Source organism: Glycine max, chromosome 2 (genome assembly GCF_000004515.6).
Source record: "Glycine max cultivar Williams 82 chromosome 2, Glycine_max_v4.0, whole genome shotgun sequence".
NCBI lineage: Eukaryota > Viridiplantae > Streptophyta > Magnoliopsida > Fabales > Fabaceae > Glycine > Glycine max.
In genome coordinates, this window is record NC_016089.4 from 10,516,510 (window position 1) to 10,542,991 (window position 26,482).

At 32.2% G+C, this 26,482-nt stretch overlaps 2 protein-coding genes across 2 annotated transcripts; both read left to right on the plus strand.

Annotated features, from left to right (window-relative positions):
- Positions 1 to 277: 277 nt before the first annotated feature.
- LOC100790366 (protein SHORT ROOT IN SALT MEDIUM 1) lies at positions 278 to 10,410 on the plus strand. The gene is made up of 21 exons (XM_003520037.5): positions 278 to 533; positions 637 to 727; positions 1,045 to 1,239; positions 1,664 to 1,957; positions 2,110 to 2,213; positions 2,460 to 3,134; positions 3,246 to 3,291; positions 3,977 to 4,069; positions 4,268 to 4,323; positions 4,741 to 4,858; positions 6,276 to 6,487; positions 6,572 to 6,635; positions 6,945 to 7,118; positions 7,227 to 7,257; positions 7,368 to 8,665; positions 8,759 to 8,833; positions 8,960 to 9,034; positions 9,135 to 9,683; positions 9,803 to 9,844; positions 9,920 to 9,982; positions 10,118 to 10,410. Exons 2-21 carry the CDS (start codon positions 662 to 664, stop codon positions 10,205 to 10,207), a joined length of 4,320 nt encoding a protein of 1,439 aa, XP_003520085.1. The 5' UTR covers positions 278 to 533; positions 637 to 661; the 3' UTR covers positions 10,208 to 10,410.
- A 10,720-nt stretch (positions 10,411 to 21,130) lies between these two features.
- On the plus strand, positions 21,131 to 22,766 carry LOC100790887 (transcription factor MYB106). Its single transcript, XM_014766454.2, has 3 exons — positions 21,131 to 21,336; positions 21,619 to 21,748; positions 21,874 to 22,766. Exons 1-3 carry the CDS (start codon positions 21,204 to 21,206, stop codon positions 22,517 to 22,519), a joined length of 909 nt encoding a protein of 302 aa, XP_014621940.1. The 5' UTR covers positions 21,131 to 21,203; the 3' UTR covers positions 22,520 to 22,766.
- The last annotated feature ends 3,716 nt before the right edge of the window (positions 22,767 to 26,482 follow it).

The window sequence follows — 26,482 nt, forward strand, 5'->3', positions numbered from 1 at the left end:
AGAACCCGTAAATAAATCATATTAATACTCGTCAACTCTTATAATTTAATTCCATCTAAAGAACAATGCATGACCTACTAAATAAAGGGGGAGAGAGAAGAAAAAGGTGTTTTATTTTTAAACACGGGAGGATAATTTGGGTACTTTAAAAAGTCCCAAAACATGGGGAGTGCAAGGAGAACAAAATAGTTGTGAAAAGAAATATCCATTATTACATAAGCACTCGTATCAAATTTTGGTCCATATAACCTCACAAACCCATAATACATAGCCCATCAAGTTAACCCCTCCAAAAAGCATAAAGCAAAAAACCCTCATATTTTTTGTCTTTTCTCTTTCGTAAAACTTGGGTTATTTCATATGCCTTCGGAATCGAGATAAAACACCACACACCGTTTCACTCCATTCTTCACTCTTTCTAGGGTTTCCCTGCTATCTTCCTCAATTCGAACCTTCGCCTTTTTCCCATTCGATTTCTCATCTTCCAATTCGTCACTCGAATCCGCGAGTCTCGATTTCCTTCTCTGCAAGCGGTGCGTGGAAAGTGGATAGAACAAAAAATGCCTAATTTGTTTCCTTGTTGTTGCTGTTGTTGTTGTTTTGGTGAATGAATTGTTCGATTTTCGTTGGTTTCAGGATTGGTCGCTTGTGAAGGAGGAACATGTATTCAAGAGGTAGCGGCGGTTACGGCCAATCGTACACTGGTCAATCCGCATATGGCCAGAACGTAAGTGTTTCAATTTTGTTGTTTTTGAAATTTTTTAACACTTTTATAATTGCTTTGCAATTTCTTATAACTCAAGATTTGCATTTCCCTTGCCCCCTCCCCCCTTTCTGTTCTTAACATATATGTTTTTATTTTTTAAGCATGGGTTTTGAATATTTGCAATTTCTGGTGGCATTGGAATTTCTTATGTTTAAATATTTGCATCCCCTCCAAAAGAGTGTTTTTTTTTTGCATGTGTTTCATAAGTTTGCGATTTTCAAACATTGAGTGTAATAGCTTTATAGACTATGGTGTTGATTTGGATTTTGTGGTTGTAGCTGGGTGCCAATTATTCTGGGAGTTCCGTTGGAGGGCATGATGCGGGTCAGCATTCTGTGGCTTCTAGGCATTCAACAATATTAGGTGGTTCTCAGGACGTTGATGTTGGTGGGTATAGGCCTTCGGCTGCTGCGCAGTATGGGGGACAGTATAGTTCTGTTTATGGCTCAGCTGCTTTGAGCAGTGCACAACAGGTCAGTATTTTAAGTATTATTGGTGAATATATTTTATTTGGAATATAAAAATGTGTTGTTGGTTAACAGGAAGTTTGTTAATGCCTAATAGTTTGATGTGAAAGTGGTTGGATTTAAGTATCCGTTTTCTTGGATTAGCCTTGTGATTATTGTGCATCATGTTAATTAACTATTCCCAGCACTAGGGAAACTTGTGCCCTTGTTATGATTAATGTACTAATAATTTTTTATTCAAGGGCTTGAAAGTTGGGTGAAGTAATTACGTTATGTGTGTCAGCACTGTTTAACTTCACACTATCTCTGTTTCTGTTAGAACTTCTTGTTCTTTTAACCTGTCTTCTTGACCTTGATACCCCAAATAATATTCTCTTTACAGTGCTACATGTGGTAAATTGATTGTTATATTTTTTGAACTTTTGTATAGGTCCCTTCATTGAGTACCAAGGGTTCTGCATCATCAGCTTTAGATGGTCGTGGAGGTTATGCTTTGGGTGTCTCTGATTCACCTAAGTTTGCATCTGGAGATTATGTCTCGTCCTCAAGCCATGGATATGGTCACAAATCTGATCAATTGTATGGTGACAAAGGTTTGGAATATTCTGGATTAGATAGGAGACAATATGGTGAACGGCAGAGTGGTTACCTTGGTAGGGACTTAACAAGTGACCCAGCTGGAAGATATGCTGCTGATCCTGTTGGATTTAGTCATCAACGTCAGGTGTATACTTGCTCCTAGAAAAAAATTGTGGCAGCTTTCTTAGTTTTTCTGAGTATCTATTTGCAAAACAAATGGAAGAAAATTACCATTCTTGCATGCTTTATTTTTTGTTTTTTTAACAAAATAATCATATTGCATTTTTTTATGTTCAGCAATCAGAAATTTATGATCGCATTGATCAGGCAGCTTTGCTTCGACAAGAGCAATTACTGAAAGCTCAGTCTCTGCAGGCTGCATCACTTGATGGGGGTGCTAGGTATTTTATTTTATTTCTGAAAGAATGTGCATTTTCTTATGTTTGTGTAGTGCTTTTTTGCCAATCCTAACAAACTTATTTTAATGAATATATTATATCTATCCATTGTGGTAGTAATATGTAAAACACTTTGAGTTGTCTTTTGAATTTCTGATGAAACTTGGCTGAAGTTGATCAACAGTGCCTAGCTATATTAAATGGTAATAATATTTCTCTCTACACTAAGTAGCAACACATTTCTGGCAGACAAGCTGATTATCTTGCAGCAAGGGCTGCTGCTAGTCGTCACCCCACCCAAGATCTTGTGTCTTATGGAGGAAGGATGGATTCTGATCCCCGCGCTTCATCCATGCTAAGTGCTACTTCATATAGTGGACAACATGCGCCATCAATATTAGGAGCAGCTCCTAGGAGAAATGTGGATGATATCTTGTATTCTCAGAATGCTTCAAATCCTGGTTATGGAGTGAGCCTACCTCCTGGCAGGGACTATGCCAGTGGAAAAGGTCTTCATGGGAATGCCATGGAGTTGGACTATCCTGGAAATGTTCTGCCACATGGTGGGCATACTGATCGCAAAGATGACCGAGCAAGTTATTTACGAGAATTTGAGCTAAGGGAAGAAGAGCGTCGCCGGGAGCGCTTGCGTGAGAGAGAGAGGGACAGAGAAAAGGAGAAAGAACGGGAACGATTGCGAGAACGAGAACGAGAAAGGGAACGTGAAAGGGATCGCATTATGGAGCGGCGCGAAAAGGAGAGGGAGCGAGAGCGCAAACGTGCACTTGAAACTAAGCCTGAACGAACTCCAGCGAGATCCTCCAAGGATCCCCGTGGTACTTCAAAAGATCCCCGTGGGTCATCTTTGACAAAGGAGGGGAGATCTACACGACGGGACTCCCCACATCATGGAGCATTACATAGGTGGATCTTAATGATTTTTCTATTTCTGCGTCCTGCTCTGGTTCTGAATATCTAGCTGCTTGTATATCTTGCAGCCTTTTCTAACTAACTTAATGTTCTGTTATGCTGAAGGCACCATTCACCTGTTAAAGAAAAACGGAGAGAATATGTCTGCAAGGTAAAAGGAAATAAAAACTTAGTATATTAGTTCCTCCATCATTATAAGAATGTTCCTCGTCAAGGAGCTAGTTGTGCTGCTGTTTTTCCTCTGGAGATCTGTCGGTAGTACTGGGTTGATTATATTTCCTGTAAATTGCTAATAATTTTACACTTTATCCTTTTGTTGGTTTTGTTTTATCTTAATAATCCACTCCTGATCTCTACCTGTTCATGTAAAATTCGATTCAATGATGATGGGCCATTTCAGTTGCCTTTGTTCCTTTTGTCTTTACAGTCAGTCCTTTTTGGGTTTGCATCCTCAGGGTATTTGTTTTCTTTTGGGCCGTAATTATTCTTTCCTGTTCCTTTTTGTCCAATCCATATGGTTGCTTTGCAGTTCTTCCATCTGGTAGTTTGTTGCTTCCTTTTTGTTCCTTCTATTGTTACCCACCCTGTTTCTTATTTTTGGGATGTTTTTCTAGTAGCGGATCAGGAGATGAATCAAATACAGAGGGGGAAAATAGTTTTTCTAGAATATTCTTATTCTTATTGATGCTGCATTGCAATTATAGTCCTCTTCAGCAATGAATGTGAATTGATTTCTTGAAATTGAGACTAGATTACAGTTTTTGTACTGTTTATATTGTTGCATGGATCTGAAATCAGATTAATTTAATTTTACATTTTCTGAACTGCATGGACAGGTATTCCCATCCCGCTTGGTAGACATTGAGAGGGATTACCTCTTATTAGATAAGCGATACCCCCGACTCTTTGTCTCTCCTGAATTCTCCAAGGTATATTGTTACTATTGCCATGTTTGTTTATTTGGGGAAATGTTTGCTTTATTATTTGTTCCTTGAAAGCTCTCTCAGAAGCCTGACCAAAATCTTCTTTAAATACCAAATTAGCTAATCCAAAATTTCTGTATATGTTGCTTCTTTGATGAGAAGGTCTTGATATTGATTTGAAATTATTTTGCAAAATTTTCTTAGGTTGTTGTGAACTGGCCAAAGGAAAACCTTAAACTGTCTATTCATACTCCTGTCAGGTACCTCTATCTTCATTTGTGTCACGTCAGTTACATGATTACAAAATATTATCTTATGCTTCTAAAGGTGTACTATGTCTTGAGACTTTTGATTTTCTTTATTTTTCTACCTTGTCCATAATGTGAAGAATTTAATTATTTGACACTTTTTCATTGTGTAGTCTGAGTATCTTGAACACTTAGCAATACTAGCTGGGTGTTGATGATTTTGGTTTTGAGAGGAAAATATATTTGGGTGGGATGACTGTGGTTACATTTGCATTATATTTGGTTTCAAAAAATGAGTTTTGTTTTCTTGACAGTTTAAAGTGATCCCATTTTTAAAAACTATTTTCTCCTATTTTGAGCTTGTCTTAATCATTTATGCATTTCCTAGCCTATATATGGCTGTAATGAGGTAACCATGATTTTGAGCAGTTTTGAGCATGACTTTGTTGAAGAAGAAAATGCCACTGAGCCTAGAGACTCCTCCAACAAGCTTCTGGTGGGACAACTTCCAAATTCAGAACATGGAAATACAGTTTGGAATGCTAAAGTAGGTTCACTGGTGAAGTTTGTAATCTACGTTTTTCTCTCTATTTATATCATGTGTTGCACTGAATTGAATTAAATGATATTCATTATGGTTTTGTTATTTTATGGATCATCCAATTGCTTTTTCTTATTTTTGTATTTCATTTTGAAGCATTTGTTTGATATCAAACAGTTGGTTTTGGCATTCTGAATTTGTTGTTACTTAGAGGACTCTTAAGTGTTATAGAGAGAATTGATTTTGGGGAAGATGATCAATTTCAACCATGCTAAAATTTTAACAAGATGTTGCTCACTTATAAAATGGGTTTGCATTCTTGCTTAGCCTGGGGTCAATAACCTTGTGTTTTGACCATGTTAATCCATGTGAAGTTGGGCAATGGACGATGTAGTTTTTAGAGAGAAGTTGGATGGATATAATGAGTTGAAGGCCATGGGATATTTTGTTTAAACACGGGTATGTTTTGATTACACTTGTTGGATGTTAAGAATCCTGGCCTAATTGGTTATGCTGACTAAAGTTCTAAACTTCATTTGATTTAATTTGGAATGCCATATAAGGTAGTTGATTTTTATTTCCTAAAATTCCTAGAAGTCAATTATTATACATTGCAAACAAAAATGGCATATATAGAGAAGCCAGATGGTTGGGTAAATTTAATTTTTCTTTTTAAAATTGCTCTATCCTAATTTTATAGAATGTTTATTCTATTTTGTCCTCAATTGGATCAATTAATCCATGCTGTTTTTGTTAAAATCCTTAACCACCCTCCTTTTACTCCTCAGCCCTATTAATGGACACACTTACGAATTTAGGTTTTGAAACATCCTGATATGTGGTAACCGTGTAATAGTTTATTGTCTGCTGTTGTCTCAACATCCATGATAACATCAAAATCTTCACCAGTGAAAATATTAGACTGTCACTTTTCGAAATTTAAATAAATTCTGAATTTAAGTAAAAGTGACTCATGCCCTGGTTTTTAAAAAAAGTTGCACACGAGGCTCCATTTAAAAAATTCACTGTTAGATAGTTTTACAGAAAGTTGTGTCTGAAATGGTCCAAGACTACCACCTAAAGCCTTATCTCACTAGTTGTCGGTTATGTGGATCACACAGCACCATTCGTCTTGGTTAAAGACCAAATCTTCTGAGATATTATTTACCATGAGATCTCTCTTAACAACTTGCCCCAATGTTCTTCTGAGTCCCCCTCTCCTATTTTTCACATGACTAAAAACCACACAATCTACTCTCCTCACTGGTGCGTCCAGTGACCTTTGTACTGGTTTCTTGCTGCTGTATATTTGGTCCACCATAGATGTAATCTTTATATATGAAGTTTATATTCTAGTGAAGGATTCGGTGCTTCTACTGTTCGATCAATTTTTTTTTTTTTTTTTTTTGTCTATTTGTTTCAGATAATCTTGATGAATGGACTTAGTAGGTCTGCGTTGGAGGAGCTGTCATCTGATAAAATTGTAGATGATCGCATTCCTCATTTTTGCAATTTCCTTAGATTTGGGGTTCTTAAGAAGGATCATTCTTTCATGGCAGTTGGTGGTCCATGGGAACCTGTTGATGGGGGTGATCCATCGATTGACAATAACTCTTTAATCAAAACTGCCCTCAGGTTCATGCTTATGATGTGATTATTGGTGTTAAATATTTTATACTTTCCACTCCAGGACTTGTGAATGTTTTCCCCTTTTTACAGATATGCAAATGATGTTATTCAACTTGACTTACAGAATTGCCAACATTGGAATCCTTTTCTTGAGGTATCAGTTATTTTTAATACTATTTATTGGTTTTTCAGCTAACTTACTTTTGTTCCTTTATCTTTTTGTTTAAACCGCCTCCACATGTTAAGTATTCATTTTTAGCATATACCTGTTTTTAAAAAAATACATCAAAGCAAGTAACTTTCTTTTGGTTTAATCTGTTTGTTATACGTAGTTGTTTTGCTCCTTTCTTTTTTGGTAATATTTCCTTTTATCTAAGGTTATGTTTATAACTTTTGGTTCCATTTAGAAAAACTTGTCTTTCACTTAAAAAGTTTAGTTACTGAAAGCTGTAAAATTTCCCAGATACATTACGATAGAATTGGCAAAGATGGTTTCTTTAGCCACAAGGAAATCACTGTTCTTTATGTTCCTGATTTGTCTGACTGCCTCCCTTCATTGGATGAATGGCGTGAGAAGTGGCTTGCCCACAAGAAATCTGTGGCTGAAAGAGAACGTCAACTTTCTTTGAAAAAAGAGGTCTGTATTTATTGCTTGGGGTTGCTATGAGATTTATTTGTTGGATGGTTTTGTAGAGGTAAATTGTTTTCCATATTTTCTCATATTATTTTTTTGGTTATGTTTCAGAAATCAAGAGATAACAAGGAAGAATCTAAAGGTGAGTGTACTACTCCCTAATTTTCCTTTGTATGACATGAGATCTTTTTCATCTCCCCCCCGCTATATATAACTAGTTGTGATTGGTTTTCCTTTTTAATTATACTACAGATAAATCAGATAAAAGGAAAGATTCTACTCCATCAGGAAAGTCAGATGTAAAGAAAAAAGAAAAGGATAATAATACTGTTAAGGAAGAAATTGAAGGAAAAACTGGAGTGAATAACAATAACATCGTTAAAAATGAAGGTTCTGACATTGGTGAAGAAGGCAAAAGTGCTGAAAAAAAGCTAGCTGGGGAAACTGCCACTGGTCAAACCACAGGTGGTGTGAAGTCTGTGAAAAAGAAGATTATAAAGAGGGTTGTGAAACAGAAAGTTGCCACTAAGGCAAATGCTGCTGCCACCAAACAAACAGACAAAGCAGGTGAAAAGGATGTTGCTGAGGAAGTGACAACATCCAATGTTACTGATCGGGATGGCAAATTTTCTGTGGATCCTACTGGGGTTCAAACTCCCGTAAAAAACTTAGTTGCTGAGGATATGTCTATTGGGAAAATTGATGGTGAAGAGGGCAAAGATACAGAAATAAATAGTTCTGAAGATAAACCTCAAAACAAGCCAGATCCAATAGTAAATGCAGTTGCGAGTGATCCTGCTGTGAAAACAACAAAGAAAAAAAAGATTATTAAGCGGGTACCTAAAAAGAAGGTGGTGGGTGAAGCTTCTAAATCTCTTGTATCTGAACCTAAAAAGGATGTGGAGAATCAAGGACAGGATGGTACCCTGAGCTCTGGCAAGCAGACTGCGGATGCAAATACTGTAGTGACTGAGGTGAAGAAACCTGGGAAGGTAGTTCCTAAGAAAAAGATAAAAACACCTGTCTCTAAGAAGCAAGAAGAAACTGCGGATTCCAATAAAACAGAAACACCGTCTGACAAAAAGGATGAAGGGAGTGTTGTGGCAGTTCAAGCACAAGATGACACACAGAGCACTGGCAAGCAGACTGCCAATGCAGATACCACAGTGACGCCAGAGGTGAAGAAAACTGGGAAGGTTGTCCCTAAAAAACAATCAAAGACCCCCATGCCTGAAAAGCGAGACAATGCAGATACCAGTAAAACAGAAACAAAGTCTGACAAAGATGATAAAAAGGAAGAAAGAGGAGGAACTGGTGAAAAAAGTGGGGCAAAGACAGACAAGCAGAAAGCCTCTGATGTTAGCAATGTAAAGGGGAAAGTAAAAGAGGGGGACAAGTCAAAAGATGAGAAAGTAACAAAAGAGAGGGATGGAAAGGACGAGGGGTTCAAAAGCAAATCTAGTAAGGAAGTGAAAGACAAGAGGAAGTCTGATGAACCTCCTCGTCACCCTGGATTTATTCTTCAAACAAAATGGACCAAAGATTCTAAAGTATGTTATCTTTAATTTGACTGTAAAAAGCATGCACTATTTGTATGTTTTACTATATTATGTACTCAGTTTAATCTGTAATTTCTGGTACAGATACGTTCTTTGTCATTGTCACTGGATTCATTGCTGGATTATACAGATAAAGATGTTGAAGAATCAAATCTTGAGGTATGCTCACATGTTTTTTTATTTGCTCTCCATTGTAACAGTACTTTCTGTCACCAAATTATGTAGTTATGGACTATTTCTGATTCCAAGTTTATGTTGTATGTTTCTGGATTATTGGTTTTGCAGCTTTCATTGTTTGCCGAATCATTTTATGAAATGCTTCAGTTTCAAATGGGTTCTAGAATTTTGACATTTCTTCAGGTTGGTTAACCTTTTTTTTTTTTTTTTTTTGTATAGTTGATATCTGTCTTGATTCTTCAAAGGCAGCCTACTTAAAATTTGGTTTACCATTTTTCTCCAGAAACTGCGCATAAAATTTGTGATCAAAAGAAATCAGAAGAAGAGGCAGAGGGATGATGAGCAAGAGAAGGATGACGTAAAAAAATCCCCTGTAAAGCGTCAAAAGGGAGATGATCCTTCTGTGAAGAGTGAGCCCACAAATATGGACACATCAAATCCAACCCAAGTAGATGACGAGAAAGCTGTTGTTGAGAATGAAAACTCTAGTAATAAGGAGGATGATGTGAAGATGGAAGATGGATCAGACGAGGAAGAAGATCCAGAAGAGGATCCTGAAGAGTATGAGGAAATGGAAAATGGTAGTCCCCAGCATGAGGCATCCCATGATAATAATGCTGAGCAAGAAGTGAAAGCAGATACTAAATCTGAAAATATAACTACCAATAATAAAACAACAGATGAAACTTCTAAAGAAGAGATTAAGGTTAAAGATGAGGTGCAAGAATCCAAGGCTGATGCACAGGTAAAAGAAGAAAAGGAAGGAAAGGACGATACTAAGAAAGAAACTCCCGCTGTTAAGGAGGTTGTTGTGGACAGAGAATTGTTGCAGGTATTTTCTTGTACACTATGTAACACTTTGTTATATAGCTTCTGTTTGATAATTTATTTATAATCTGTCTACAATTTGCTTTGGATGAAGAAATAATTCTTTGATATCATTTATGGCAGGCTTTCCGGTTTTTCGATCGTAATCGTGTTGGGTACATCAGGGTAAGGACCGTGGTCTTTGTTTTGTTTGTTTCAAGCCTTCCTCAAGAATGATGACTAATATTTGTTTCTTTCCAGGTTGAGGATATGAGAATAATTCTCCATAATCTGGGGATGTTCTTTTCGCACAGGGATGTCAAGGTGAGAAAATTTCTGAAGCTTGTTGATGTTTGTCATGTTATTGCCTCAAGATATTTGTTGAGCATATTCATCTTCTGCCTCCCATGATTTTTCATTGACCTTCCATTCTAATCTATTATTATTCTATAAAAACAGGAACTAGTACAAAGTGCATTATTGGAGAGCAACACTGGGAGGGATGACAGAATTCTTTATAATAAGCTAGTGCGGATGAGTGATATTTGATGTCCCTTTTGTGTCTATTTTCATTATCTATGGAACACTGGAATTGCCTGTGTTGGGATTAATGGAAGTTGCTTTTGTAAAATTACAGTTGGACAGGTCCGGTTTTGAATTTGTTTTATTTGATTGTTGAAAGGGATGGTAGTCTTTGGTTTTAGCGAGGGTAAAACCTTTCTTGGCCTTTAATAAACCAAGTATTATATTTACAGGTTTGACTTTTTTTAACATCATCTTATCGCGTAACTTTTATGTTATTTTATTCGTCGCCTGAGTTTTCGAATTTCGTTGTGTATTTTGGAAATATAACTTTCGAGGAATTGGGATGGCTTGTATTTTTGAAAGAACTAAATCAACTTCAAATTCAAACCAAACCTTTAGAATGTTTTGATTTTCCAAATTGAAATCATTTTTTACGAAATCAGTTGGAGTTTACGTTGTAGCTGATTTGAAGCTTGTTTTTAAATTATTTTTAGCTACAGATTAACATTATCATTGTTATTCATGAATGTAAATGTGGAAATATATGGGATACATACAGGGGCGGACCGACATATTACTGAGGGGGGCGCCCTCTTGACTTCTTTTCTGAAAATTAAAATTAATGAGTGCGACTGTAAAAAAAAGAATAAGTGGGGTGCATTTAGCAAAAACTATACAAATACTAGTAATAATACAAATGTCGTCGAGCATAAATTGAAGTGCAAAGTGTATTACGTGCGTAAATTGCATATAAGGATTGGGAGAAAATTGTCAATTCTCTTGACTTTATTTTTTTTATTTAAACTATTAAATCAATACAAATCTTATATTTTTTTGAAAATTTTATTTAAATATTACATTTTATTAAATTTCAGTTACTATTTAGTATGCAATCATCTTTTATTCTTGGCTTTTTTAAATTATAAAATTTATAATAATTGTATCTTTTTTTTAAGAGAAATCTTATCTTAAGATTATATTTTATTAGTTTTAGTTATTATATAACTGTTTTTATCTCTTAATTTTTTTTCTAAACTATAAAATCGATAGCAATCTTGTCTTTTGTTAAAAGAAGTATTTAAATATTATATTTTATCAAACTACTCATTCTTAATTCAGCTTTAAATCCGAGAGAGATGAAGACATAATTCATAATTGATGACATTTATCAATTGGTAACAAAATTTTATCCACAAGACATTGCACAATCTGAGATGATACAATTGAGGATGCAACTTGAGTACTTTGATCATGTGAGACAACTTTCTGATTTTGGAGCATTGAAAACTATTTCTGATCAATGTCATTGGTTGGTTAATACTAAAAAAGCACAAGCTTATCCTCTCATGTATAAGGTGATAATTCTTATTCTCAGACTTCATGTGTCTACACTGTGTTTATGACGACTACAAAGCGATCTTTCTTAGATACGAATATCTTCGAGACTACACTTCACAGTAAAATGAAAGATAAATTCTTGACTAATTGTATTATTTGTTAGTATATACTGAAAAGCAAATTGCTGAAAAATTTAATATAGATTCAATTATAGATAATTTTCGTGTGACATGCAAGAAAGACCTTCCGTATTTTGATAGAATATTATTATAATTAATATTTTAGAATATTAATTTATAAATATTTTTTATGATATATATATATATATATATATATATATATATATATATATATATATATATATATATATGATGAATTTTATTTTTTTTATTGTTGACCGCCTCTGACATTTTAGTCCGAGTCAGTCCCTTATAACAAAAGTAAGGAGAACACTCCTTGAAGATTTTGAGCTCATTATCTTCCTAAAGGGACGAAAAAAGATTAAGTAAAAAGGTTAACAGAGAAATATGTTTAATACTATGAGGGGCTCGCTAAGTATTGAATTAATAGGGGATAGTTATAAAAGGTAGAATATGTATAGAAATGTGGACAAAAAAAGTAGTTACACAAAATGTTATTCCCTTTATAAATTGTTATAGATAAAAATGAAATTTTTAACAATTAATTTAGTTAGCATTTTATTAGGTGAAAAAGGATCATAGTTATACTTAAGTTTAGTTAAGTTCTAATTTAAAATCTTGAAAGATGAAATATCATTGAACAAATAGGTTTTTTTTATATATGTAATTTTATATCAAATTCTAATATTATTTTTTAAAAATTTTAGGTGAAGTTTGGTATATATGAAAAAAAGAGAAAGAAGGGTGAAAAGATTCGATTGCCTGAGAACTGGAAGAAGAAAAGTATTTTTCTTTGAATTATCTTATTGAAAATGTTTGAAGTTACGACATAATTTAGATGTCATGTATATTGAAAAAAATGTTTGTGACAACATAATAGGAACACTAATGAATCTTAAGGGAAGACAAAAGATAGTATAAAGTTTCATTTTGATCTAGAGTGTATTGGCATTTGACCTGAGTTTCATGCAACCATGGTTGAAGATGGTAAATATACATTCCAACATCCAAGTTACACTATGTCATCTTAGGAAAAACGCGCTTTTTGCCCATTTTTAGTTGATTTGAAGGTTCTTGATGGTCATTCATCTAATATTTCTCGATGCATAAATGTCTAAGATGGAAAAATGTCTGGGATGAAATGTCATGATTCCCATGTGTTTTTACATTGTTATCTCCCACTTGCATTACATAGTGTTCTATAGAAGGAAGTTTGTGAGGTGTTAATTGAATTTAGTTTCTTTTTTAGAGATTTATGCTCTAAGACATTAAGTTTGGAGAACTTGGACTTACTACAAAGAACAATAGTTCTAACCTTATGCAAGTTAGAGAAAATATTTCCTCCTTTTTTTGACATAATGGTCCATTTGCCCATTCACTTAATAGACGAGGCAAGAATTAATGGGCCAGTGCAATATCGTTGGATGTATCATATTGAAAGATACCTATAGAAGGATCTATTGCTAAAGGATATATTGCACAAGAATGTTTGCATTTTTGTTCTAGGTACTTACATGGAGTTGAGACAAGATTGAATAGAACTGGAAGAAATTATGAAGGTGATTTAGATCAACCGAAAAATTCAAAGTTGAATTTTTTTTCACAAGTAGACAAACCATTGCTCGAAAAAAAGTACATTGAGTTGAGTTTGGTAAAATGCGTGCAAGCAAGAATTTATGAAGTATCACCATTTATTAAGTAAGTAATTTTATTAAATTATATATTTACATTTATTCTAATTATATGTAATTCATCATATTTATTATATATGTGTTCAAATGACTAGACTACACAAAGAAGAATTAGAGAAAGCAAATTCTCAAAATATGGAACAAAGTCATGAAAAGGAATTTTTGCAGTTTAAAAATCATGTAAGTATGATTTTATATATGTCCATTATCTATAATTTATAATCTATAATAATATATAAAGGGGATATCATTTTGTGTAACCACCTTTTGATGTCTACATTTCTACATCTATGCTACCCTTTATAACTACCCACTATTAATTCTTTTTAATATATATTTTTTTAACTTCTTATTTTATTTTATTATTATTTAAAAATTTAGAGAGGCATAGAGTGCCTCGTTTCTCTCTATTTATAATAATAATATTATTTATTGTTGTTGTTAATTATTCTTCTTCTTATTATTATTATAATATAATTTAAGAATATGATCACTTATATTTTTTTCAACAGACTGCGACACTTGAAAAGGAATAGGAGAGAAAGTATGAATGAATCATTGTTTAACTTAGCTTGTAGACCTGATACACGTGTTTTTCTATACACAAGTTATCTTATAAATGATTGGAGGTTTAATATAAAAGATCATGATATGCATTTGAAATCACAAAATAGCGGAGTTTTAGTTAAAGATGATGAAAATGCAGGTAATTTAGATTACTTTGATTTCTTAATAGATATTATTGAATTGAGTTAGTCTGGTGAAAACAATGTTGTCTTGTTTAAATGTGATTGGTGGGATGTATCCTCCAAGAAATGATACTAGATTGACAAATATGGATTCTTTCTTATTAATAGTAATCGTAAACTGAGGACTAATGAGCCATATATGTCTTGATTAGTTGTTGTGAAAACAAAGCTTCAAGACTTGTATGATGTGCCTGAGGAAGCTACACATGTGGCTTGTCAAGAAAATGATGATATTGGCTCGATCCCTTTTGCATTTAATACCCTAGATAATGATCAAGGATTGTCTTTGGATAGGAATGATTTTAGCTCGACTAATAATTGATGGAAAACGGGTGGTACCTTCAGAAGTTGTTGACCACGAAGAAGAAGAAAGTGATGACAAAATTATTGATTTAGCAAAAGATGAAGAAAGTGATTATATTGATGAAGCTAATAATAGTGATGATGATTATTAGTATTGTATATATTATTTTTTGTACACCAAACTTTTAGTATTTTTTTAATCATATATTATGTTGGTTGGTTGCTATAATAATTGCTCTTGTGAAGGTTATACTTTTTTTTCTTGACATTTATTTTAAATAGAATAAAATCAAATTTAAAATTTTAATTTATATTTTTAATTTGATAGGAACAATATATGAAAAATTTGATTTAATAGACTAGTATTAGAAGATAGATAATATTTTAACTATCCTCAAATCCACCACTGAAAGGTGGTCAGTAGAGTAATGGATTTAAGGAAAAAAGAAAAAAAGTCATGTGATTAAGATTTTATTCTAATAACATTTTAGTGGTCTGTTTTTTTTGCACATGATGAAAGTTAATTGCCCAAAATATGTTGTTAGTGATATCTAGTGACATTTTATTAAAAAAACTACCCATACAATCAAAATATAATATTTTATTCTAATAATATTTTAAGATCACTAAAAAATTAACATAGGTGCTTTAAAATTTCAATGAATAATAAATAATTTAAAGTTATTTTACAACAAAAATCTAAATGTTAGTAATAATTAATTAACACAAAATACACCGAGCATTATACTATGTCAGTAGATATTTGTGTTTATCACAGGTAATTAATTTTAAAATTTACATTTACAAGATAACCAATATTTTATTGATTACATTTTATTATTTATATTTGAATCATTATATATATTTTTATTATTATTTATATAATCTTATTTATGTTTTCTTATTTATATTTGCATCATTATAATTTTTTTATATATGTTATTATTTATATATTTTGTTTATATTTTTATTATTTATATAATCTTATTTATGTTTTATTATTTATAAATAATAAAATATAAATAAAAAATACACGTTTAATATATAAAATGATATATAATATATACAATGTTTTCAGTCGCAGTCATAATTTGTTGACATGATCTTTTAGGAGTTTGGTTCCTATTTAATTTCTAATTTATATGATTTTTTTCACTGTGATTTTAGCTCTTACATTTCAGAAAATTCAAAATTTAATTTAGTCCAATAATACAACCCTAAAAATTTCATAGTTTGTTTATTTTATTTTTTATATTTCAATTAATTATTATTTATTGAGGATATTTTAAATAAATATGTTAGATTTATGGTTCAATTATAATAAAATAAAATAAATAAAACCTATATGCAAAATTTAAGATGGGACCAAAATTATAAATTTCTAAAATATATAGAATGAAATGAATGTTTTATCTTAAAAAAAAGACTAAAGTGACGAGAAAAAAAAATTGGGGACGAAGATCATAGATCAAAATTAAAGAGAGACAAAAAAAATTACTTTAACCAATTTTATTTAAAAAATTATAAAAATAAAACATGACTTATATCACTTAAATGTAATTATATTGCTTAATAATACCCAAAAATATTTTTAACGGAAAAAATATCGTCTTATTCAAATAGTAGCAACAACTCTAGTGGCTTGCACTAACTCCCTGTTATGGCGAATAGGACATTTCATATACATTCCACAACATTTTTCGTGTTAGTTTTTCTGTCGTACACTGCTTTTTAAATTTACTACTCCATTAGGATTTAGGAAACACGGCAAACCTAACTTTACTCATCAACCAGCTATTAATTTGCAACTCTTGCTCGTCTTGTGTATTGTTTTTCTCCATATATATAAGACCATAATTAACCATGCATTTAATGTACCGCATTATTTGATCTGTAACTGTTTTCCTTCTACAAAAGTGATATTATAAGTGTCTATTGTCCACACTTAATGTTTAAACAGTTGTTGATACTCATTTTTGCCCTTTTGAAATATCCACTTGAAGAAGTATTTCTTTTGAAAGATGCTTAAAGTTGACTTTGAAAGATACTACTTTTGAAATATTTCTAATGAAACGACCAAAGTAATTATACTCGTACTTTGAGAAGAAAAAATGATTGTATATAAAAAGTTGTATAATGAATACGCCTACAACTACATCTCCAACTTCAAAGACAATTTGTTATTCCTCTCCGAAAATAGTACAGTTTGATGACATGACATGATAATCAGCTTAAGATTCGATAGTTTCGAATGCAGCCTTTACAACAGCATGATACAATTTCTTATGTGAGAATCTCAGCTAGCTATATATCTCTTCGTAATTAAAAGTATATATAGTTGGTCTAGTCCATTGCTCACATGCATGCATTTACGCATATTATATGTTTCAGGAGTCTGCAACCAATATGCATGGGGCTCTGAATGTGAATCTATTTGTTCTCATATCATGACGATTAGAGAGCCACAAGGCAACTTTATATTCTTCAATTGATGTGTTCTGTATGCTTTCAACTGTGGGGTTGGAACATTTCTTTTGCTGAATCGCTAATTTTGGTTACAGCAAATTAAAATGTTTTTTTGCTTCACACTGGGGATGCTTGGTTTGTTGTATCTGGGCAGTTTTTGGTGCTTTGTACTTATTTGTTTTCATCGTGGGTGGGCACACCTTGTTGCCTTTTTGACCAAAAAGGGGAAATTTTTTTATTTAACCAAATGGGGGTAATTTTTGAATTAATTCTCAAATAAAATTAAGTCGTATGAATTCTTACAACTTTAAAACAAGTTGTAAATTTTTGTAACTTCTGCTTTTTTTTTTAAATTTATTCTAATGAAGTTGTAAGAAATTTTAGAACTTTTATGACTTTATTTTTTTATTTGTCTTTTAACTAAACAAACTAAAGTTGAACAATCCTAAACAACTTTAAAGTCGTGTGTCTTATTTTGAAGTATGATGAATCCATACATGACCAACAAAATGATTCCTGTAAGATCGAAGTAATAACAAATCAATTAGACCTCCGAGGTCCAACGATGCCTAATGGTTGTGGCTTTGCATGTGGTCCCTGTGGCTTTGCATGTAGCTGTGCCTCTGGCTTTGTCTGATGTTGTCGGCCTCTGATGTCTCTTTGCAACATCATCCTCTTCATATGAGGGACCCTCATATGAGAGGGATTACGTCCAACAATGTATGAAGTTTGTTTTGTTCGAACCATGCGAGGTTAAACAAAAAAACTAAACTATTAATAAAAAATAACAAAAAGAAACACACAATTTTGATGGGGGCAAATTAGGTATTTCACTTTAGTGTAGGGACCACCGACAAAAGTTGTAGGGGCCAATAGTAGTCCCTTTTTTCTAAAGTATGGGAATCCATGAATACAACTATCAAAGAAAGACATAATTTTTGGGTTTGTTTGACTTGAAAAAAAATTTCAGGAACTAAACTAATTATAATTGGTGGAGGATTACTAACAATGCACCCTGTGACATGCTTTCTAACATTAATTGATTAAATTTTTTTAAAAACTATAAAAATAAAACAGAAACTAAAATAAGATGGGACTCACAAAAAATTGTATTTTTTTAAAATAAATTTTAGCTAATAATAAATAGTATTTTTTAAAAGAGAGTGTGAAAGTATATTTTCTCTTCCGGACTGAAATATAAAAAAATCCTGATTCAAGTTAATTAAGAAAATAAGTTATATCATATAATTTTGATAGTCCTAAGTAAAAAAATAATTTATTTCTTAAAATACCTTTTACATTTCATTGCATAGGAAAAAAAAATAGAAAGTTGTTAGAATAAATTTCTTTTTAAATGAAAAGTGTTTTGAAGATGATATTATTAAATATAAAAAAGTTAGTTAAATAAATTTACTTATATTTTTGTTTATGATAAATAAATGTTTTTTACTTATATTTTAGTCTGAAAGAAGTACTAACATTTCTCTAATTGATTTGGTTTGATTTTTTTTTTTTAATGTAAAATGACGATATTGAAATTAGAATCTATAATCTTATGGAAACTAGTCAAACCACCACTTAATTTGGTTCAGATCGTCAGAACCAATGAATCCTATCCATCAGTATATATACCATTGCTTTTCCTTAATGAACTCCGGTAGTTGTCGTGGTCCTTCTACAATTTAAAGGACTTGAAGGGTGTAGGGTGAGAGTTTTTGCCTTAGATTTATGGATCTTTACTTATGTGGCTGTTTGCTTTAACTATGTAACTAACTCGATCTATTTGGGTATCGTGTGTGACGCACAGCTTGTGCGTACAGTTGGCATTCTTTGTGTAATCAACGAAGTCCATTTTGCTTAATTAGCAAATGCTTATGTGCAACTTCGCCTGTTAATTTTAGAACCATAAGCTTATATGCAGCTCAATTCATTGTAATTGGTTTGGGCAACATTCATGATTCCTGTGACACTAACGCCTCCATTTTGATGAGGTGTTTAACCGGTGCATTGGCATTATACATATACTATGTTCTGGCTTATGAGCTATAAAGAATGGACTCTGATACGGATTACAAATATTTCGATATAATTATTGTCTAAAATTCAAGATACGTAGATATTATATACATACACAAATAGAGAGACTCCAATGAAATGTAACATGAGTAACATATACCTAAAATTTTAAATTGACGATATATTTTTTAAAAATTAATATTTGATATTTTTTTAAGTGTATGAGTTGCATAAAGAGAATAATTTAAGTGTTGGAGTAAGCAAAATATAATTTTTAAATTAAACAATTCATAAAAAAATGTAAAGTGTTGAAAAAATATCAGTATCAAAAACATATCTGACATAACAAAATTTTATACAAGAGATGAGGTTTCCATCCTTCATAACTTATGAGCCATTCTAGATTTGAATATTCCTCAGAACATATCTATTATGATATTAGTCAGTAGTAGTGCTGTCAAATGAATCATGCTAATTAACTACAATCATGTGTGGTCGGTGGTATATTGAATCTAAAGTCAAATATGAAGGGGACCAACCTTCATATATAGTAACGATCCTAAATTTGGAAACATCAATCTTTTCAATGCCATTTAAGGGGAGTGCTCACGTCACGTGGTCTTGGTGGGCATTTTCATCACGTGCTATATATATAAACTCTTGTGCCTTGGTAGGTGGGCCATTGATTTATTGATGCTTTGGGTATAATATATAATTTTTTGTAAGATGATTGGTTCCGCAAACATAATGGTATATTTTGTAATTTGGGTCAGGAATTAGTTAAGATTTTACATTTTAATATGATAATTAAGTAACTTAATAATAGATAATATATCTAGTATAAAAATAGAGACAAGAATATATGATATATATAGTTGAAATAATTATGGGGTGATATAGTATAGCCAATAGGACCTTTTGGAAATAGATTGGTAATATATATCAAGATCTAGTTAATGATCAAATATAGCTATGATTAATGACCGAGATGAAGCTGAAACATATTTGTGTATAGTTGCAATTTGCTAGCTTGGAGTGATTTGATGAGTGTCTCCCAGTTGAGGTCATAATTGTAATTATTTTTGTTTGTTTTCTTTACAGAATGTGTGTTCTTGTGTGTGTCTCATGCATGAAAAGGGTAGAACACTTCAAGATTTGAAGGCTCAAATTAAAGCTTCAAAAGATATCTAAACAAGTAACATGAAGTAGATATTAACTAGGAATAAAAAGTGATTTGAAAACAATTCAAAAACAGTCAAAAATATCACAAAGAACAAATTAGTAGATTACTATCTAGATCAATATATAAGCGGTTATATTTGTACCCTTCTGAGAATTTAATCAGTTCTACAAATTAAATAATCAATTATTTACTTATAATACCAGATTATCTGGCACTTGAGAAAATTCGATTGCACAAAATAATCAATTACCATTGAAAATGATCGACTATTCTTATCTATTTTGTGCCTAGCAGGCCAATGATAAAATTAATTAATTATCAAGTGAAGATAATCGATTCTTCCTGTTCTGCCTTATAAATGACGAGCTTTGTGCATAAAGCTCCTATATTCTAATCATATGTTACATCACTACGAGAGAAAAGTAAACTCTATTCTTGATACCTCGAGATCATATACTTTGATTACGATTGACAAACAATATTATGCAAATGGATCTCAAGGATTTTTTGAGGAGTCATTCTAGAAGAACAGACTAAGTCTCATACTTGTGTAAACTCATCACACATCAGGTGATATCAATCTTTTACTCATTTTCTTTGTTGTTGAGTTGCTTTGAGTGGGTTATAATTGTCAAAAAATAAATTATATTGTCACTTACGGTGCTATTAGACACTTAATTAGAGAAAAAAGTAAAGAGAAAAATATAAGTACATTACTACATATAGGAGACATGATGTGTTTGGAAGAGAGATTTAGAAAAATAAAAAGTGCTAATGGAGCAGTCTTTAAAATAAAACTCTTAAACATAAATGAACAAATTTTCAACAACCAAGAAAGTAGGAAAACGAGTAAAGACTATATGGACAAATTTCTTTTAAACAAAAAGCTGCAAAATAAAGGACGTCGGTATAGGGACCTACCACTTTGATCCTGACCCATCTTCATAAAGTTGACAGATAAATGTATTATATAGCTTACCAATATTTATACTTATTATAGTATCAATGACCTACCATTGGACGAGTCCATATATATCATTATCCATATATAGGTTAACTTTTGGACTGCTGCTGCGGCATAACAACAAGCACAAGGACTGATTCTGGTTTCCTTGTATCAGTTTGTCATTAAAAATGGGAAGGATGCCATGCTGTGAGAAGGTAGGTTTGAAGAAAGGACCATGGACACCCGAAGAAGATAAGAAGCTCGTTGCTTATGTTGAAGAGCACGGCCCCGGAAACTGGCGTTCAGTGCCTGCCAAAGCGGGTAATACAACTTTTTTATTACCCTTTTTTTTCTTCTCAATCTATGTGAATCGAGGTTTTAAATTGCGGTTGCAGACACGATTTAGGTTTTGTTACGATCCTTGATATTGTGGGACATTGTGGACAAATGCAGCCGATTGAAAAGGTTGCAATTGCAGTTGCTATGTGAATGCAGATACTCCAAAAACTTTTATAACCTAGTTATGAGTGTAAATGTTCTTAATCCTTTGAAAAATCAAAGTTTTAAATCTTAATTTCATTTGTTACATACATTTATATCTAGGTCTTGAAAGATGTGGAAAGAGTTGCAGACTTAGGTGGATTAACTACCTCAAGCCTGATATAAAACGAGGAAACTTCAGCATGGAGGAAGACCACACCATTATTCAACTTCATGCTCTTCTTGGAAACAAGTGACCTTTCATTTCATTTGGTTTTCAGATTTTTCTATTGTTATATCCAATGGTTAATCATATATTGCTTACAAACTAATCAAGTTGCCATTTTTTTTTTTGTATGTTTGTATTTGCAAGCACAGATGGTCAATCATAGCAGCTCACTTGCCCAACAGAACAGACAATGAGATCAAGAACTATTGGAACACCAACATCAAGAAAAGACTCATCAGAATGGGCTTAGATCCCATTACTCACAAACCAATCAAATCCAACTCGTTTGAAGCCTATGATGAGTTCAAAGACACCACAAATATGGGCCACGTGGCTCAATGGGAGAGTGCTCGACTCGAAGCTGAAGCAAGAGGATCTATTTTGCAAGTTGGATCTGGCTCCTCAAATCTGCCTAGGTTAAACTTAAGCAAAATCCCAACTCAGCCTTGTTCTTCATCATATTCAATTTCAAATGAACACATGACAGCGTATAACATGTATGCCCTCGTGCTTGCAACGAATTACGACCTTCAATCATCGGTATCCACTTTGAGCGTTCCCAAGCTTCCTGAAGTCTGTACCATTATTGGAAAATTCGCCAACGCAGAAAGCTTACTCTCATATAAGAATGATGATAATGTCGTAGAAATCAGTAGCCAAATTCAAAAGGTGGTGGAAGGCAGTGTATCAAACTTGCAAGATGACGATATTATGATGGCTGTGGAAGCCTTTAGAACGGCAAAATGTGAAAGTATTCAAGAATTGTTTAATGAATCCGCTGTAGAGAAGGTCTAATATAATGATTTTTTTTTATTTTTTTATAGAGATGTGTAGAAGAGTACGGAAATGAAAAGTGCAATTTGTGGTTTTGTGACTTTCTGTTTGGAGGGGTTTTCAGTATCATAATTATGTGTCTCACGTTTGTGTGTTGCTTATATGATAGGTGCTGAAGGCGGGCTCTGTTAATTATCAGGAAACAGATACTTAAAGTTTAGTTTTAATTTCTCATGTTTGGATGATAGTCTTGAGCGTTAATTGTTGTGCCTATGATCCAGTTTCTTTTATCCTTAATGAATTATTTGACTTAACAAAAAAAAAAAAAAGAATACTTTCATGAAAGCCAAGGTCGTGATTGTACGTACATACTTACATGTGTCGATTATCACCTCTTATTCTCGGCCGGAACTTGACCATAATTTTGAGGGACCAGAATAATAGAAAATATTCATAAACTAAAATTCAAAATAACATAATTATATAAGTTTTTTTTTTGGGTGAGAACATAATTAAATAACTCAAAACATAAAACAATAAGAAAGTAATTAATAAATATCCACTCATATTAAACTAATCCAACACATAAAAGGTATTTCGAATAATTAACTTAACAAGATTATAACTTAAGTTATCAATCCACTATTTGTAAAATGATATATTAAAACAAACACAAACATATAAATTTATAGAACTTAATAAAAACATAATTTCTTTTCGGCAAATAATTCGCTAGTAACCCAATAACTAAGAAGTCACAACACTTCTTTCACTTGGCAAGTCAAGTAAACAATAGGCAATAAAGCTTTTGTCTTCCCTTTGGCATATAGTAGCTTCTCGTGTAAGTTTAGCTTTGGATTTTTGAGAAAGCTTTCTTATTTTTTAAAAAATATTATTATTATATTTAAATATATGTTAATATAAAGTTTAATTACTTATTTGATTGTTATAGTTATACAAATTTTATCTTTTAATTTCTATACTTAAAAATTAACTCTTTTAGTCCTTATATATAGTATTTTTAATTCTTTTTAGTCCTTATGACTTTAGATAATAGGAATTAAAAGAGATTAAAAAAAATGGTATCAACTAAAAAAATTAAAAATAATGTGTTCGGATTAAAATAAATAATTTTTAAGTATAGAGAGTAATGTATAGTTTGTGTAACTTTAAGAATTATCTTAATAATTAAACCTTCACATAACTATATATAACATCTGTTTTCAAAAGATCAATTTATAATTTAAATAATTCATTTGATTTAATTTTGTTTATAAATATCCTTTTTTTGAAACGTGTTTATAAATGTCCTTATAACATATGTTTACTCTCAGTTTCATATTAATGGGGGAGCTTCATGGAAAGCTATGTGAAGAAGAGATGTATCCCTTGTTTTCAATCTATCACCTATGTACCCATATATGCAGGGTGCAGATTTAAATGTATTTTGAGAAAAAAGTTACGTAGCTGAACAAATTCTGTACGTTAACTTGCCTGTTTTCTTCAGATGAATTAATAGAGGGGCTTTAGAAACATGCATATATAATTTCAAGTGGTAACATATTGCTTTCATATTTCCATGTAAAGTGATATTTAACATGACATCTCTTTTTATATATAATCATATGATGATTAAATTAATAAAAAAATGATATAATAATTAACCTAAAATATATTTTTAGTCCCTCAATCTTTCTCATCATCTCGCCAGTATAAATCTTTTTACTTTATCATCATCTTTTTCACCGGTATCAATCTTTTTCGATCCTCTTTGAATATCATAAACGAAATAATGAGGAACAAGAAAAATATTAGTTCAATTAGAGGGAAAAAATAGCTTACCTTGTTCCAGTATTGATGGAAGGAGTCTTTCTCTTTCGAGAAGAAGTTTTCTTAGAAGCGCCTTAATTTACTGTCATCATCACTATCCCAGTCCTCTATGATTCCCCTTGACTAGGAAATTTGGCAGGAATTTCTGAAATATTGAGATAAAAAATAGTCCAAGTCAGTAAATAATATGAAATAAGTAAAAAGATTCGTTCAAAAGGAATTTTAGCATTAGGTGCTATCGTTATACACTCCACCCAATCTTCTGGAACAAGTTAATTTTGAAAGGATAGATAGTGACCACGGTCAATTTTTGCGAAAGTTGTTTTATCTTTAGGGGTTCTTTCGAGTTTATATATAAATGAGAAGGGGAATAATTCTTGAACCCAATTAAGGAGGGTTTCATAAATCTTTAATTTACTTATACCAAAAGAGGCTTTCGGCAAAATGGGAAGATTTTTTGGGCAAAGCCTATCTAAATTTGTTCCTCCTTTTGGGTTAATTACTCGATTATTATGCTTATTTTTCTCTATTAATTTTGTCTTAAGGGCAAAAACTGCTTCCAGAAAGTTGAAATTAGGGCGAGTAAGATGATAACACACATGGTAGAAATTTTTTGAATTTGATAACTGAGAGAAGAGCTCGTGTTTACCTTTACTCCTTTGTTAGTACCCTGCACAAAATAATGAGAATTGATTAATTTCTCTAGACAATAAATAATTGAAATAGGTCTCTAGGAATAATATTTTTCCACCAAGTATGGAAGTCCCAGCTGTTCAAGAAGCTTGATTTGAAAGAAATTGGATGAAGTTGAGGCTTCACTTTTGGAGTGCCCTTTTCAATAACCTTTGGAATAGGGTTTTCGTCACCTTGGATTTGAGAGGGAGATGCCATTTGTTTATATAATGGCATTGGAGAGGCAATTGGCAGAAAATAATGTCCCAAGTTAGAAAAGCACTCAAAATTTTGATTAACTTCGATTGCTGACCAGGAGTGTCACATGCAAACCTTGCTTTAGCCAGCTACGTCCTTTCATTATGTTAAAAAAAGGTGCCAACTTTTCATTGAAATTCCTGTCTGTAGGAAAGCCTTGATATACTTAAAATAAATTTCATAATTGAAAAATTCTTTACTTGGAGTCAAGTAAGTCAAACGAACCTCCAATTCAATGGGAATATCTGGAGTGAGTCTTTCAATGGTGATATGCCTAGCCAAAATAGTATTCAACCAGAGTTGGACAATCCATAATGGGCCAACTATATATGCTTCATATTTTTCCTGGAGTGTCCATTTATTTTGACAACTTCGTCCATCACTTGAAAACTGAAGCTAGCAAAAATTTGCTTAGGCAAATCTTCCCCAAAATAAGGCTTGAGCAGGATTATAGAAATACATGGGAATTTGAAGCGAACAAGTGCATAGATCGAAGGTGTGAAGATATTCAATACATCAGGAAAACAATATATTCTTTGTCAGGGGTCTCTTCAGAATCTTTCATATTCTTTACGATAAATCCACCGTAAGATTTAAAACTCCAATAAATTTTATCTCATTCTTGTCAATTTTGTCTGCAAACAAACCCAATGCATATGTTTTTCCAAGGTTTGAGACCTGTTATAGTTGCAATATCCATCAAAGTAGGAGAAACAAGACCATAGGATAGTTCGAAAGCATGGAGACTTTGATTCCAAAATAGAAAGGAGGCTATCATCAACATAGGCATGTTCAACTTACTACATCATATTGAAAACAAAACTAAAGTTGAGTTGAAGAATGATTTCTCACTCTTATAAATGGGGGAAGAGAAATTAAATGATTAAAAATTTTAAATTTAAAATGAGTTAGTGGCATATTATTAGTGAGCAAGAGCGGTTATAAGTCTTAAGCTTTAATCATGGCTTTTCTTGGGTAGCATGATATCCGTTGCACGTTAAAACATCTTATACAAGACATTTAATGCCTATCATGAACATGAAACTTTAGAAATGAAAAATATGTCATTATTAAATATCAAAGAACAAAAATACTATGTTCTCAAAATTAAGTTCTCGAACACAATATTTTTGAGGCATCTATTATCTCTGTTAATTAAAATTTCGTAAGTGTAGGATAAGTAATTTTCTAGGAAACTAGTTTTGACAAGCACAGAGTGTGATT